Here is a 16,069-nt window from a genome sequence, read left to right as displayed (position 1 = left end):
CTTTAGGTGACCTGTCCTGATCACTTGATGTTTTTGACTTCTGCCTGTTTATCACACGCTTAGATACTTTGACCTTCGACCATTTTGAAAGCTTTTTGGGGCACTCTGCATTTAGGATAGGACTTCTTGTGAGTAGATAGGTGAGCCTTGATGTCATGATATGCAAATTCTTCGGGATGCAAATATTGCTTTTCTTGAGCCTTTAAAGTTATTTTTATATCTTTCCCGTAAGAGAAACACATATCGTCCATAGATTGAGCTGTTCTCCTCTGCCTCCCTAATTCAGACTTCCCTGATATGTCCAATGAGCCCAGTGCATGATTAATATCTTCTCCCTGAGCATCATAGGTTTTGGTAAAAAAAGGCAAACAGGCATAACACTCTTCAGACTTATGGTCACTTGAGTCGCAGAAATGCATACTTGGTATTCATCGTTAGGAACTAACTTTTAATGGCAATTGGGGCAGAACTTAAAGAACGGGCTAATGTTACAAAATGGCATCAAAGAGTCTCGGGGAAACCACTTCCAGTACATAACATTCTCAGACTACATCAAAAACCTCAAGGAAAAATCTGAATCCTCGATTCAGCGTCAATCGTGATTACTCTCCCTACAATTTTTCAACTATCCTTCTGAATCTTTTTGGCCTCTTTCTAAGGACTCTTTACTCAATGGCGGTCTCCCAGCTCTGGGCCATGAGTTAAGTTACCTAGCACCTCTTAAATAGAGCTACCAAATTGTTCGGTTGCAGTTGTGGAGTTTCACAGACTAAAGACTTTTTAGGCTGCTACTGGGCTCTTTAAGGATACGCCTGCAGTAGCAAGGCATGTCCACCCTCACTTCAATGATACAGTGGCTGCCTTCTGTCGAATCATAGATACCGGGTGCTGCCAGAGTACAAAAATGAAATACAAAGAGTGTTCTGTCGGTTGCCTATTGTACTAAACTACTGTGTCTAAAGGGATATAATGTTTAGAGAGTTCTAGGAGTATGCTATTTGGCAAAAAAGTCATAGAGAAACATATGGGCATTCATTTGGAAAAAGGAAATCAAAGCATTTAGGCACAAATGAAGGAGGCAGTCACACAAAAACGTTTTATTACCTAAATAATTCAAACTACAAAAACACATTTAAGGACTTGTACAAGCTGGTTAATAATGGAATAAGATGACATACTGAGAGGACAAAAGAATCAAATTTCAAGACCCATCATTACAACAATGACTCAACAATGTTGATTGAAGACGCAGTGTATACACTCAGACTTTAGAAAGACTTTAACTGTTTGAATTTGCACTTTAATCTGTGTGCCTTCTACAGTAATTTGTCCAGAATTTATGTTTTTCCAGACACTGTTCAGGTTGATTTGTTTTATGGTAACACTGTGCACCGTACCCAAGATACTCCCTTAAGCAGCCCAAATAGCGCCTTTGAGTACACACAGCTTCCCTCGGAAGTCCAATCACCTGATCCATTGGAGACCTCCAAATTATCGGTCCCAAACATTGCCACTTTGCCATCATATCAGGTCCATATAATGAAGGGAACCCATGAGAATCCTCTCATGGAATGTGAATGGCCTCTTAGATAAAAATTAAACGAAAAGAGATTTTAAAGTATGCCAGAAGGAATAACCCAGATGTCTTATTGCTACAAGAGACACACCTGGTTGGGAACCGCTGCTCTTTACTGGCGCATCACGGAATTGACAGAGTGTGGCATTCTGGGTTCTCCAGGAGTACTCAAGAAACAGCAATCCTCCTATGCCGCTCCCTTCTCTTCACAATGATCTAAGTATTCAACGACCGTTCCGGACGATTTACAGCTCCCTCCGGTACCCTAGGAGAATCCACTGTTGAACTAGTATCACTATAAGCTCCTCTGGCGAATTTAGAGCCCATGCTCCAAGCTGCACTGAAAATACTATCTGCTCTTCCTCAGGGTTTGACTATAGTTGAGGGCAATTTTAATGCTGTCCTGGAGCCCACGGAGGATGCTACGGGCCCCATATCTTCTCATAGAAAATTAGGAGCCAGACATCTTGGGGATTGGACCACTACCATGGGTCTCTGTGATGTCTGGTGCATTGGGCAACCTAAGGCACAACAGTTTACACACACCTCTGGGGCACACCACAACCTCTCCCGTATAGACCTCCTGTTCATGCCCGCTCCAGACTGCCGTCCTGTCTCTGAAATCCAGATCCTAGCACGCGGAGTATCCGACCACTACCCGCTCCTTTTACAAGTGGGTAGTCCCACGACAGTGCTCAGGCCCATATGGTAATTAAATGCTTGGTTCCTCCAAGAATACAAAGAGTGAGTTGGGGAGGAGCTCAATAGTTACTTTTTCACTAACAAAGCCACAGTGCAGCATCGGGGTACACTTTGGGAGGCGGGCAAAGCCACAATTCTGGGGTACCCTAAAGGACTCCTTATGCGCAAGCGTCAGGCCTGTGACCACCAACTCGATCAACTTGAAGCTAGGGCACTCAGTATGGAAAACGGATGCAGCGACGACAGAGGGGGAAGCCGAACGTCGAAAACTGCAATTAGTGCGGGAAGAAATCAACAGTATCTCCATTGAGTCAGCCAAGATGTTTTAGAGATTCTCAGTAGCCAGAGTTTACGGGTGGGGAGACAAGAATGGCAATTTGCTCAATTGGCTTGCTACTCATTTCATGGCCAATCGAATAGTCCCCATAATTCGAGATACACCCACTGGAGGCCAAAATTCTCATGGGAGACCTAGGGAAGGGAGGGATCTCCCAAATATACCAATCCCTGATAAACAATACCCCATCCACACTAGATCCTCTTAGAACCCGATGGGAAGATGGGTGGGCCCACTAGAAGAAGAAGACTGGAGGGATGCTCTTATAGCCCCCAGAACACTCACTTTATCAGGCAGACCACGCCTTATACAGATATACTATATACAGTGCGCATATCTTACAGCGGCGCGACTGCACACAGCTGGACTTCTTCCAGCCCAGCAATGTCCATGTTGTGAAGTAGAACCAGCCGATTTCTTCCATATGGTCTGGTCCTGGGCGGTCATATCTAAATGCTGGGCGTCAATCACATCTGAATTGAGTGGTACACTGGGGTGGGAGGTTCACCTTAATCCTCTTGCTCTTCTTCTGGGGGTGATGGAAGGTATCGTCCCAAGCGGACAAGTTGTTTCTAGGAACAGCCATGTTGATTGCTAAAAGACACATTTCAATGGCTTGGAAAGACTCAAAATCTCTCTCTATTTCGAAATGGCATAGGGTAGTTGATCGGTGTGTTGTCCAAGAAAAAGCGGTTTATGAGGCAAATGGGTGTCCGAACAAGCATGAACGAGTACGAGGCAAATGGACAGGAACACTGGACTGATTACTCTTAGCGCTAAGGAAGGCCCCTTTCCTTTTTATTATTTTAAGCCAAATGATGGGGAGATCCCACAGTGATACAAATGTTGCTTTGGTTACCTTGCTTTTACAAAATGCCAATAAAATTGGATATAAAAAAAAATTGTCCAGAATATAAAGAAGATAGGTGGTTTTTCCAGTTTTTGATGGCATTGATCCTACTTTTAGAAGGTCAGCTCTTACTTTTAGAATGAAAAGATGCTAACCATCTGAAACTGTGCTTAAATTTGTGATTGCTATGCTTAATACCTGTGTTACCTACATTAGAGAAAGTAAGAAAGCGGTCATTTGGAAAGAAAATAGGAAGCATTTAGGTGCAACTCCTACCTGATGCAGTAATTCTTTAAATCAGGGATTTCTTCAGTTTTTATGATGGTACTGTTCAGAGAACCAACACTCGTGTTACAATTGCTTGGAACCGTCATCTCTGGTTCAGTTTTAACTAAAATGACAGAAAAACATAGATCAATGCAAGAAAAAAACAAAAAACATCCAACAGTAAAAAGAGCATTGGCAATTATTGTCAGAAACTGCTTAATTTCTTTAGGGAACTTAACTTTATACATCCCTTACATTTGCTCATCAAGCCCATGGTCCTCCATGTACTCAATGTGATTAGATTGTAGAGAAAGCCATGTGGGTTGTTGCAAAAAAAAAAGAAGATCCTAGAGGCTCCACTGTAGAATACACCCTACCATCTTATGCTACAAGTTCTTTGTATTCAGCTTAACAAGTTTTCACATTTCAGAGGCACAGGCCTAATGCTGGTATGCACAATCTACTTCTAATAGTTTCCACATGATTGCTAGCCTTGAAATTAAGCAGTGTTATTTCAGTCTTTTTCAAAATGCGAGTCAGAAAAGATTGTGATTTTTTTTTTTTTATTGAGTCAAGGTTAGGAAAGGGATCATTTAAAGAACTTTACCATAGGATGAAGTGGCAGCAACTGTGTCAGACAGGTATCTTTAAGGCTTCCTATATAATACCCATCTACTTACAGATAGCTTGCAGCAGAATACTCTATCAGCAACATAATGAAGGAAGGTGGAGTGAAATTTTACCAAAAAGAGCTTGCACCCAAAATGTTTCTGCTCCCTTTGAGATAAGACATGTGGCTTCCAAACTCTTTTATGAAGCAGTCGCGAGAGAAATTCTGACTACTTTGCTTTTATAGTAAGTAAGAAGATTGTTAGAAAAGCTGTATTTGTGACATTTTGCTGCAGGACAGGAGATTTGGTTGAGTTCTAAATGTCAGAGAAAGAGAATTTCAGAGACTGGTATTAATAATGAATATACTTAATAAAATTACATCTTCATGCCAAGTTTGATGTAATTGTGTTCAGTGGTGTTTGCTGTAACTGGAAGAAAAAATCCTATGGGATTAAAAATGGGAAATGCTGCTACTAAAACCAAAAAAATAACTAAACCATGCCCTAGATCGATCTATACAAAATCTAAAATAAAGAATTTGAGAAGAACACACAACAAGACAGCAAAATGTGTCAGATGGTTATTACATAAAGAGGTCTTTATGTGCCAACTCCATTTAAGCTAACATAAGAGCAGTTTATATTTAATCCTTTTTGAACTGACATTTATGTAACATCTCGGATGTACTATCCTGTTCAGAAATCATGCTTATTTTTTCTACTAGGTCTTGGTTTTCTAAATGCTCTGCTCCAATTTAACTCTACAGTTTTTCGTATTGCTTATGTATCCTATTTATGACATGTAAAGTTTTCTAATGCCTTGTGTAATGGAAGTACTATGATCGAATGTGACATAAAAAAAAACTATTTGGGGTTTGATGTAAACCTGTTCAGCAGTTCAATAACAGAGTGAAAAAAAGCTGTTGCTGGGCTTCAAAACCTGCATTTTGGACAGTTCAATTACAAACTGCTTGCTGATCTCGTGTTTATGTCTCAGAGCTAGCTTAGAAGGAGCCAAATTAACATGTTATTTACCTTCAGTAACACTTTTTCTGTTGGATACAGGTTCTACCTGTGAATTCCACACCTTTTGAATGATCCCAATGCGCAGCATTCCACAGAAACTTTTCTCCTCAGCTCTCCCTCGTCGATGACGACAGCACAATGGAACGGCTCAGCACGTGACTCCGCGTGATGTCATCGGAGCCATAAGAAGCCTCGTCAGCGTGCTGACGTCAGTTCCACCCATTTTTTCTGTGCCTTCAAGGCAAAACGGGTTAACTAACAACCTTCCCACAAGTATACATAGTATACAGAACACAACCAAATATGTAAATACTAAATCATAGATATTTCCCAAATCCAAGTAACCTCATGATTTTAGCAAAACATCACATAAAACAATTAATTTTCGGTATAAGCGGACAGGCAACCGGGAGGCGGGTGGGTCAGTGAGGAATCCACAGGCAGATACTGTATCCACCAGAAAAAGCATTACAGAAGGTAAGTAACTTGTTCTGTTGATGGATACATCTGCCTGTGGATTTCTCACCTTTTGAATTGAATTGCCAAGCTGTCCCTCTCCCGGAGGAGGATATCTACCTGCCTAAACCAAACAATTCTGTAACATAAAGCAATCAGTCAGTCAGTCAATTGAGCTTTATTTCGATTTAGAATATAAATCATAAAAAGCGAACAGCAATCAATTACAATACATTTGATTTACAATAAATTCAATATGTACAGATAAAAAGAGACGAACCAAGTCCCACAGGTATGTAACTCAGTTTAAAAATAAGGAATACATTTCTTTGTCACTTATAAGATCAAAATTAGAAACTGTGCCTATGGGTTCTAAGTTCTTACTTTTGGTTTTGTTTAAAAACATAATAAATAGTGTTAAAAGTTCGCTAAATGTTCATAAAATGACTCATTGATAAGGATCAAATAGTTAAGTTAAAAACGCTCTATGTCAACCCGTACATTTGAGAAAATTCACAACAAAATAGGTTATCTTCTCTCCCTCCAACTGCTGCAAATATAAAAAGGCTAGGCGACATTGTCTGTGTCCAGTTTGTCGTAGCAGTTGGACCAGCCACTTTTTCCTAAAATCGTGGAAAAATTTACAAAAGAAGGTGGTGTGTATGGTCGATTGTGATGAAGTATCGTCGCAAGGACACAGCGAAAGGACTTTAGCCCAGTTATTTCGGGTGGGGAATGTGACCAAACGATGAAATAGATTCAGCCTAAACCTTACCAGGAGATTCCTCTCGTAACTTGTGTTGTTAAATGTAAGGTATGGTTGAATAAAGGCTGTTATTTGTATTTGCAGAGTATGTTCTACTGATGGTTTTGTTGCCTCTTTTGTTAGTCTCAATTCCTCTAAATGGGCTAGACACTTCGTTTTTAGTACCTTTCTTGAGACTTCCGACATTAAGGAGGGGTCATAGTAATACCTCTCCCATCCCAGATCTTGAAGGAACTTCTTGATGTAAGACAACCACCTAGAATTGTGTATATTGTCCAACGCTAAGCAGTCAGTAAGGATAGACTGGGTGAGATTAGCTTTATCGGATCTCCAAATTCTATGCCATGTTGCGTTCAGTACTCTAGTTAAAAGTGGGATCCAAATGGCCATCTGTGATTGAAAGAAATCAATAGGGACGCCGTCTGGGCCAGGTGCCTTGCCACCTTTACTTGCACATAGGTCGATCGATAGGGAAAGGGTTTTCAAGTTTGTCAGTAATTGACGTGTTCTGGGTGAAGTTATCATAGGGGGCAGAATCCTCTAAATTGATCTTAAAGATCTTAGATAGGTGCTGGACCCAGTCCTTTTCCTCTATCACAACGTCTCTTTTGGGATGATCTATATTATTTGCTAAAAGGGAAACTTAATAACTTGCCAGAAAGCAGCAGAATTTTTAAGAACACATCTTTCATGCAACTGGGCCCAAAGAAGGAACTTTCGATCTTTTTTCCTATTCTTTAGAGCTATATTATATTTTTTCCTAAGAGTTCTTATTTCAAGTGGACTCCTAACCGCTTTCCGTGATGCCGTTTTTTGGTCTTGATACGCGACCATGCATTCGTGATTAAACCATCCCTTTTTCGGCTTGGATTTGTGCTTAAGTTCAGTCCATAAGGCATCATTTATGGCTTTAGTGATTTTATCGAAGTTTAAATTGATTTCCTCATCTGTGGTATCTATATCGAGGCATTTCAGAATGGAGGGAAGAGCCCCTGAGATCACTTGAGTGGTTATTGCCAATGGGTCTACTTTATCCCATTTCAGGGCGTAACCATTTAGTCTGTTCAGTGTCAGGTTATTTTGAACTAAGATGGAACCAAGGTTATCTTTGGGGTTGCAGATTAGTGGGCAAGAGATACTTAGTGGATAATGGTCACTGAGGGCGATGGAGTCCCTTGAGAATAATGTATCTGTTGCCCCCTCCCCGTAAAGCAATCAAAATGGCCATCACTCCTCACTTACGAATCCAAGCAACAGTGCTTTGCAAAAATGTGGAGGGAAGCCTGTATCTGTTGCCCCCTCCCCGTAAAGCAATCAAAATGGCCATCACTCCTCACTTACGAATCCAAGCAACAGTGCTTTGCAAAAGTGTGGAGGGAAGCCGAAGTTGCCGCTTTGCAGATGTCCACCACAGGGACACCTCTAGCCAAAGCCGAAGAAGAAGACTTAGCTCTGGTAGAATGGGCACAAATACCTTCAGGAGGCTCCTGCTTGGCCAATGAATAACAGATCTTGATGCACAGGATTATCCACCAGGACAGTTTGCCCTTCATCTTTCCCACATATCCAATGAAGAGTTGAACTTCCAACATGAAATATTTGGTTCTATTCAAGTAGAAACTAACTGCCCTTTTGGGGTCCAAACAATGAAGTTACTCCTTCTCCTTAGAAGGATGAAAGAGGAATAGAAAGTAAGCAAAGTAATAGACTGCCTCAAGTGGAATGGAGTAACCACCTTAGGCAGGAAAGCAGCTCTGGTCTTAAGAACCATCTTATCTGCATGGAAAGATGTAAAAGGAGGCTTACCGACCGGTATTTGGAGTTTGAGATGTAGGGGGCCTAAATATTACCGATTCGGTAAATTTACAGAATCGTTAAATTTACCGATTCTGTTAAATACTGATTCGGTAAATTTACTGAATCGGTAAATCTAGATGTAGGTGGCACTGAAAACAGTGCCACAGGTTCTTAAGAATTTGTTATTATTTTGTGGTAAATAACGAATTCCAGTGTACATGCACATTTGTGCATGTACACCTGTGCCATGTGGCACACATACATGCCCTATGTATGTGTGTCACATGGCACACAAGCCAGAATCAGGGGTGCAACAGGGTGTCAAAGCGACACCCTGTCCCCCTTGACAATTCGGTAATTTTACCGAATCGGTATTTACCACTTCGGTAATTGCCATTAATTCCTAATCTTAACGATTCGGTAAATGTTACCGAATATTTACCTACATGGCATTTACCGATTTGTAAATACCAAATCGGTAAAATTCGGTATTTACGAATCGGTAAATGCCATTTACCTACATCTGGCCCTTAGAACCTGCAATTCACTCACCCTCCTAGCTGAAGTGATTGCCACTAAAAATACAGTCTTAAATGCGAGAAACCTTAAAGAGCAACTATGCAAAGGTTTAAAGGACGAACCCATCAAAAACGTAAGACAGATTGAAATCCCACTGAAGCATAATAGAGGGAGTGGGAGGAAACCTAGTATTGAGACCCTTAATGAATCTCATAACAATAAGAGATTTAAACGGAGAGGGTTGGTCTGGCAAATAATGAAATGCCGACAAGGCAGATAAGTAACCTTTAACAGTTGCCACAGCGCAGCCCTGTTGCGCCAGGGAAAGAGAAAAAGTCACATCATCAGATAAATGGGCTTTTAATAGATCAATCGATTCCTCTCCACACTATTTCACAAATTCTGTCCACCTACCAGCATAGACAGATTTGATGGGGTGTCTTCTGGATGATAAAATAACATCCACCCAAAAAATAACTCAGGTTGCCCCATTCAATCTCCAGGCATGGAGGTGCAGGCTCTGGAGATGGGGGTGTAGAGCCTGCCCCTGCGCTGGCAATAGGAGGTTCGCCCTGAGAGGGAGACGAAGCTGAGGGTAGAATGAGAGGTAAAGAAGATCTGTGTAAAACACGCTTTGTGCTTATTCTGGGGCGATCAATAAGACTTGGGCCTGGTACTGGCGAATCTTTCTCAGAACTCGAGGAATCAAGGGTATGGGGGTAAACGCATTAAGAAGCGGTGAGCCCCAATCTAACTGAAACGTGCCCCCCAATGCTCCCTGTGTCGGATACTGGAGACAGCAGAATGACAAACAGTGCACATTTTCGTGAGCGGCAAATGGGTCCACCCCAGGAATACCCCCCATCCTAAAAATGTGGAGGACCACCTCTGGAAGGAGACGCCACTTGTGATGGGCCAAATATTACCGACTGAGAAGGTCTGCACGCACATTCAACACTTCGGCCAGATGATTTGCGATTCCGCAAATCTGATGGTCCTAAACCCAGGACCAGAGTTGTAGAGCCTCTCTGCCAACAAGATACAACCCTACTACTCCATGTTTGTTGATGTACCATATCGCAGTAGTGTTATGTTATTTATATTTGATATTGCGCACAACTAACCCAGGGGCATTTCGGAGCTGTTGCGGAAGCAGAGATTAAGAGAAAGAGGAAGATCAGAACAGGTGGAATTTGAGGAGTTTCCTAGATTTGCAGTAGTTTGGACATGTGCGAACATACAGTGGAAGCTTGTTCCAGCAGTGGGGAGCAAGATGAGAGAAGGCTTTTCCTCCACTGTGTGTCAAGCGAATGCGAGGAACACAAAATAAGGCTTTATCCACAGATCTAAGGCAACGTCCAGGAACATACATTTTGATTCTCTGTTGTAGGTATAGCGGGCCTTTCCCTTTTAGGGCATTATAGGTAAGGCAGCAGATCTTAAAACACAATATTTTCTTCACCGGTATCCAGTGCAGTTCCCTCAGCAACGGCGCCGTGGCTGTGCCTGATGGACCGTTAGAACAAGTCTGGCTGCAGTGCTTTGAACTGTCTGGAGTTTTGCAACTAGGGTCTCATTTACGTCTGTTAGGAGGTCATTGCTGTAGTCCAACCAGCTCCTTACTAAGGTTTGGACAAGAGCTTGCGGGCAGAAGTTGGAAGATAGACTTGAACTGTTAAGACTTGAACCGTCTGACTGCAAATGGAAAGGAGGAAGGATTTGAGAGTCAAACATATCGCCAGCAATTCCAAAAGACTGATGTTAAACAACCTTTCCTCTGGAGATCAAAGACCGTTGACCTCTAGATCCCCCTGATGAGCTCCCCACCCTAGAGTGAAAACATCCGTTATCACTGTAGCCACCGGAAAAAGAGCGTGAAACAGCTTCCCCTGAAACAGGTTGCCTGAAACACTCCACCATTGCAGATCCGGAGCAGTCTTTCTGGAGATTCTGACCAATTCCTTGAGATCACTGTTGTGTTGAAACCACTGCTTGCAGAGGCATCACTAGAGGGACCTCATATGCCAGCGTGCATGGTTGACCAACAGAATACAGGAAGCAAATAGAACGAGCAGGCGCATGACCTTCAGGACTGGAACAGACGCTCCATTCTGAAACAATGGAGGCACCAATGGCTGTACCTGTAATGGTAATGCAGCTATCTCCCGAGACAGCAGCAGTGGCTTGAGGTAAAATAGCTGGTGTTTATTAGTTATCGAGGGGCTCCGAAAGTGTCACAAGCACCTAGCCTTCCTCTTGAAGCTGTCTGTAACAACGGTAACCTGAGCAGAGAATGAGAGAGCTGCACCCTTGAGGAAGACACAGGAGAGAGATGTACATTTCACTGGTGCTGATCAGAGCTGTGCAGGCAAAAATTCAGGACATAAGATTTAGATTGGTAACAATACTGCGGTAAGCATGCATCAGCTAATTGGCAGTCAGGGAACTACCATGGGTGAATGCCCACATTGGCAAAGATCATCACCCACTGACTGTCACTGAGGCTTTGTAAATATGGTGCTGCAGCTTTCACACACAGTACCTAACCAGCAGCTTTGAAAGATACACTAGAAGATATTTTCCAGGCGGACTGTACCCAGTTTGGTTACAATGGCGGTGGAAGAGATTATATGATGTGTCCACAATGGCCCCATGCTGAAAAGCCTCCTCGTGGTAGGAACCAACACTCCAGTATTCAATAAGTCAAATGATTGGTAACAGAGTCAGGATCTCAGTTCCATGCATGGTATATCTTCCCCTCTTGTAAACAGTGCCAAGTGCTAGTAAAGATTAACTGTTGGAGATACCCTTGATAATAATGGAAGCACTTCTCAATGAACTGTGCAACCCTTGATGAAGGGTTAAATAAGGCTGATAAAACACTGTGCACTGATCAGTGAGGGCATGAGCATTCTAGAGGCGAGACAGCAAAGCTTTCTAATAACCATCGTACAAGATGTCCACCTCTTTCTACCTCTGCTGACCCAGATGTCTTCTATAAGGGGAAAAGGAGGAAGCCACTGTTTAAGACATGCTATTGAAAAGGGGAGGACAATAAGACAAACTAGATAAACAGCCAGGTACTGAGCAACAAACTCTGAATGATCACACAACCCAGTGTAACCAATGATCACTCAAGACTTCTTTTTCTCATTTCTGAAGGCCATTCAGTCAAGAGGTGAGCTCTATCACATCAGAACTGAAATCTTGGATTCAGGTTCTCCAAAAAGACAAAGAAATGATTAGGAACAGGCTTTATGATCTTGAAAAAACAGTGGATGGGCAATTAATTACAAGAGCAGCATCACATTGAAAACCATAATCCTGATGATAGAAGAAACAACTGATTTGCTCTCTGCCAAAGAAGACTTAGAAAATTGCTCAAGGTGTAACAAGATACACATAAGGGGACTACCACAGGGTAGTATTTCGTGGACTACATACTCGCCAATCTTCATTCTATCACAGGCGACCCAAATGCTACTTCCATTCGTCTAGGTCGCACACACAACATAGATGGGGAGACATTGGGTGGTAAAACTAGTTGGACATTCTGATGCGCGCATTTCTATAATGAAAAGAAGAAATCATGAACCTAGCAGGGAAATAAGATATGATCTGCTTTCAGGGTCACAAGATCAAGCTGTTCCAAAACCTAGCAGTATCTGTCCTAAGTAGGTGAAGAGTACGCAAACTCACTACCGACTATTTAAAGAACCACAACGTACAGTACAGTACCAGTGAAGCCAATATACTCACTTCTTCACAAAGCCAAAATTCGACTGCGAACAGGTGCAGTTGTTACAGCATCTGAGGCACACTTTGTTGGACAGAGGTTAAACAGTTGTGTATGCAGAGTCTCATGCTAGTGCTGCTAAAGACTGATTGCTGAGAACACTACAAAAAAACAGGTAACTCATGCCATCCTAATCTGCAGACATTTGCCGTGGTTAAGGGGAAGGAGTCGAGCGAGGGGAAAATTCAGCCATACAGCACAATGTTTGGTACTGCTTTCAAGGGGAATAGGGATTATTGTATTGAGTTTGTTTAAGTATAAGTTGAATGTTAAATTGGTTTGCTTTATGAGAGAGGGCTCCGGGAGGGAAGGTTTATTGTGGGAGAACATGCATACCAATATCAACTGGGGAAGTAATCTGGTACAGGGAGAGGTACTGGGCTATCCACAGGTGGGTGCTCCCGCCTCAGTCTCAATGTTGAACATTGTTAGCTTCAATATTAAGAGCCTCAAAGCATCTGGCAGTGCTCACATTTTTGAAAGACTCAATAGGAGAAACACATTTGGTACAACAAGACTAGTTGCGATTACATTCTAGGTTGTTTCCAGTGCAACATTTTTCCTCAAGTGCCTCAACAAAGGTAGGGGTAGCTATCCTTTCTACTGGACAGCATCAGGGAACAGTCAAGTGTGTAAAAGCTGAAAAGGCTTCAAAAATCATGGAGCGTGATGGTTAGTGTGGAATATTTATGGTTACTGCTCTCTATGCATCAAACAGCAATCAGGAAACTTTATCAAGACAACAATTCATAAGTTATACGCATGTACTGACTACTTCTTAGTAGGAAGTGGCCTGTTACAGCATGTCCCCGACACAGACATTGGTCTGACTGCCCTCTCCAACCATGCCCCAAGGTGTATGACACACTCATAATTGGGATGAAAGGGTGCCCGGCTAGATGGAGGCAGCTTTCTTTAATTATATTAGCATGTTTAGGAAACCACTAACAAAAGAAGTTAGTAAAGTATTGGTTATCATCAGGCATTCGAATCCAACAAGGATATAAGCGTATTCTCAAAGTACAAATAACGATTCTAAGCTGAAGCCTGAACGAAACTTCCTTCTTGGATAAAGTGATCCAGGAAAAGATCACAAACACATTCAGGAGTTCATGGCTGGCAATAATCTGAATGCCTTGCCCATTTTTAGCTCATGGGACAACCCAAAGGTGGTTTGAAAGGGTACATCTGCTGCAGTATTGGCCCATCGTAATAAGAGGTGCAAATTACTGAAAAGTTAACCATAGAAAGAACTGGCCCACATGGAACAGGAACATAGCGTCAAAAGGCACCCCCTAACATTTGGTAGAAAGATCTAGCGTTTTGAGCACAAATATGAGGACACACCTCAGATAAATCTGCACATACACCACTTAGAATTAAGCAAAGATACTATGTCTCAGTGACTAACGCGGGCAGCTCTTGTTTAGCAAACTGAAAGATAAAGCAAAAGGGAAGTTGACAAATTGATTAAGGAAAAAGGCAATTTTGCACAGAAAAAGACATAGGAAAATGTTCAAGGAATGTTAGCAAATTTGTGTGGGGTGAGGGGGCCGGCCTACAAGTGCAGTCAAAACAGATTTCTATCCCAGCCTGGCCCAATGATTGCAGTACCAGAGAGGAAGGACCCCCATCACCACGGAGGAGATAATGGCATCCATAAGCTTAAGGTGGGAAAATCACTGAGGCCAGATGGGTTTCTGACTGTTTTTTTAAAGATGTTTTGGAGATCTGTAACCCTTATATGTACTAGGCTGTAAACTCCTTTTGAGACATGAGGTTAATGATGGAGTCCATGCTGGATGTAGTGATCACTATGATTAGTAAGCCCGACAGGAACCCATATCAAAGTGTTTCTCTTAGATTTATCTCCCTCTTGAATATTAGCATGAAACTTTGAACCAAGATATCGGTGGCCACACTAGGTCCTCTTCTACCAGACTTATGCCCTTATTATGAGTGGTCTCTTATTTCCAATTGGTCTGATAACAGCAGTTAGTGGCCCCATTGTAAGTATGAGATCTGCAATGTTTCTGCAGATCTGTTGATTTTCACTTGGAGATTTTGGCTGCTGAAAGCAAACAAAATCCCTGCATGACAATCCAGAGGCAAATGAGGAATTATTGATTTCACATTTCTGAAGTGACCCTCAGGGTCCAACTTGTTTTCCCCAGTCGCTGACCTGTCGAGCTTTGTTGTGGGTAGACATGGTGCTGATAACACTAAAAAGAAATGCTTACGGGGGTGGAGAATGGGATCCAAACAGGTGAATATTGAGAGAGGAATCTGGTGAGGTATTCACTCTCACACTTATTGGTTTCTCTCTGCATGGAAGCCCTGGCCAAGTATGTTCCCCTGAATAATGATATCAAAGGAGTACTAATAGGTAAACAGGAATTTAAGATAACTATGTTTAACTATGATTTGATGATTAGTGTTAAGGAGCCAGTGAAGTCAATCACAGCACTCATAGAATAGCCCTCAAGATTGAACACAATATTATGCTTCAGAGTTAACTTTCATATGTGAACTACTAACTTTTAATATCCTGAAATACAGATTAGCACCACAAGGAAGCAATTTCCATTTCGATGGGATACCACAGCTGTTGCATACCAGTGGTGTACAAATAGCTCCATCCATCTCCCAGAGGGTGACGCTAACTTTCTTCATCGCCTGCAAGTTTTGAAAGAGGTCCTCCAGAGATGGCATGGGGAATCCTACCACAGCTGGATAGGATAGCAGCTGTGAAAAGGATAGAATTACAAAAGATTCTTTACTTGTGACAAACATTCCTGATCCACTAAAACCTACGATTATAAAACAGTTTCAGGCTGCTATAGACAATTTTATATGAAGTGCTAATAAGCGCAGTGTCTCAAACAAGTGGCTGTACTTGCCCACCTTCATGGGAAAGATTTTCAGGTGTTGTAGCTGAAGTACTTAGTGGAATGGAGAAAACGGAAACTGAAAAGTAATGGTGCTTTGTGTATCAACTCATAGCTGGTTGCTCTATGGGACAGGTCCCTTGTTTGACATCAGAAGGTAGAAAAGAGTACAGTCCCTGGTCATGCAGGCCACAATAAACACTTTGAAGACAGTAATAGTAAAGAAGGAATTTACCACCTTTTCCGAAAACTTTATACCTCTTCGACAGGCCTTTACACCAGGACTCGAGAGGTGTGACTTTCAGGGCTTGAAAGAATGCAGGTCTATCATGGTGGGTTCCCTCTCACATAGTGGGCAAATCAAATAGTTAGTTATAAAGAAAAAAGATTGGGATCTACCTGAATCAGAGAGACTCATTCAGCTCAAGCTACGCCATAGGCAGTACTTCTCTTGAATGCAATTGGAGCCAAAAGAAAC

At 42.1% G+C, this 16,069-nt stretch overlaps 1 protein-coding gene across 3 annotated transcripts in view; it reads right to left on the bottom strand.

Annotated features, from left to right (window-relative positions):
• The window catches only part of YEATS2 (YEATS domain containing 2), a 1,498,478-nt gene that overhangs the window by 391,824 nt on the left and 1,090,585 nt on the right, over positions 1-16,069 (bottom strand). For all 3 annotated transcript variants that reach the window (XM_086943990.1, XM_086943991.1, XM_086943992.1), the window contains exon 23: positions 3,742-3,856. In XM_086943990.1, the coding sequence (XP_086800116.1) occupies positions 3,742-3,856 (115 nt within the window). The remainder of the gene's footprint in view (positions 1-3,741; positions 3,857-16,069) is intronic.

Source organism: Lissotriton vulgaris, chromosome 11 (assembly GCF_964263255.1).
Source record: "Lissotriton vulgaris chromosome 11, aLisVul1.2, whole genome shotgun sequence".
Taxonomy (NCBI): domain Eukaryota; kingdom Metazoa; phylum Chordata; class Amphibia; order Caudata; family Salamandridae; genus Lissotriton; species Lissotriton vulgaris.
Note: the sequence above shows the minus strand (reverse complement) of the source record. Positions and strands in the feature narration are given on the sequence as shown.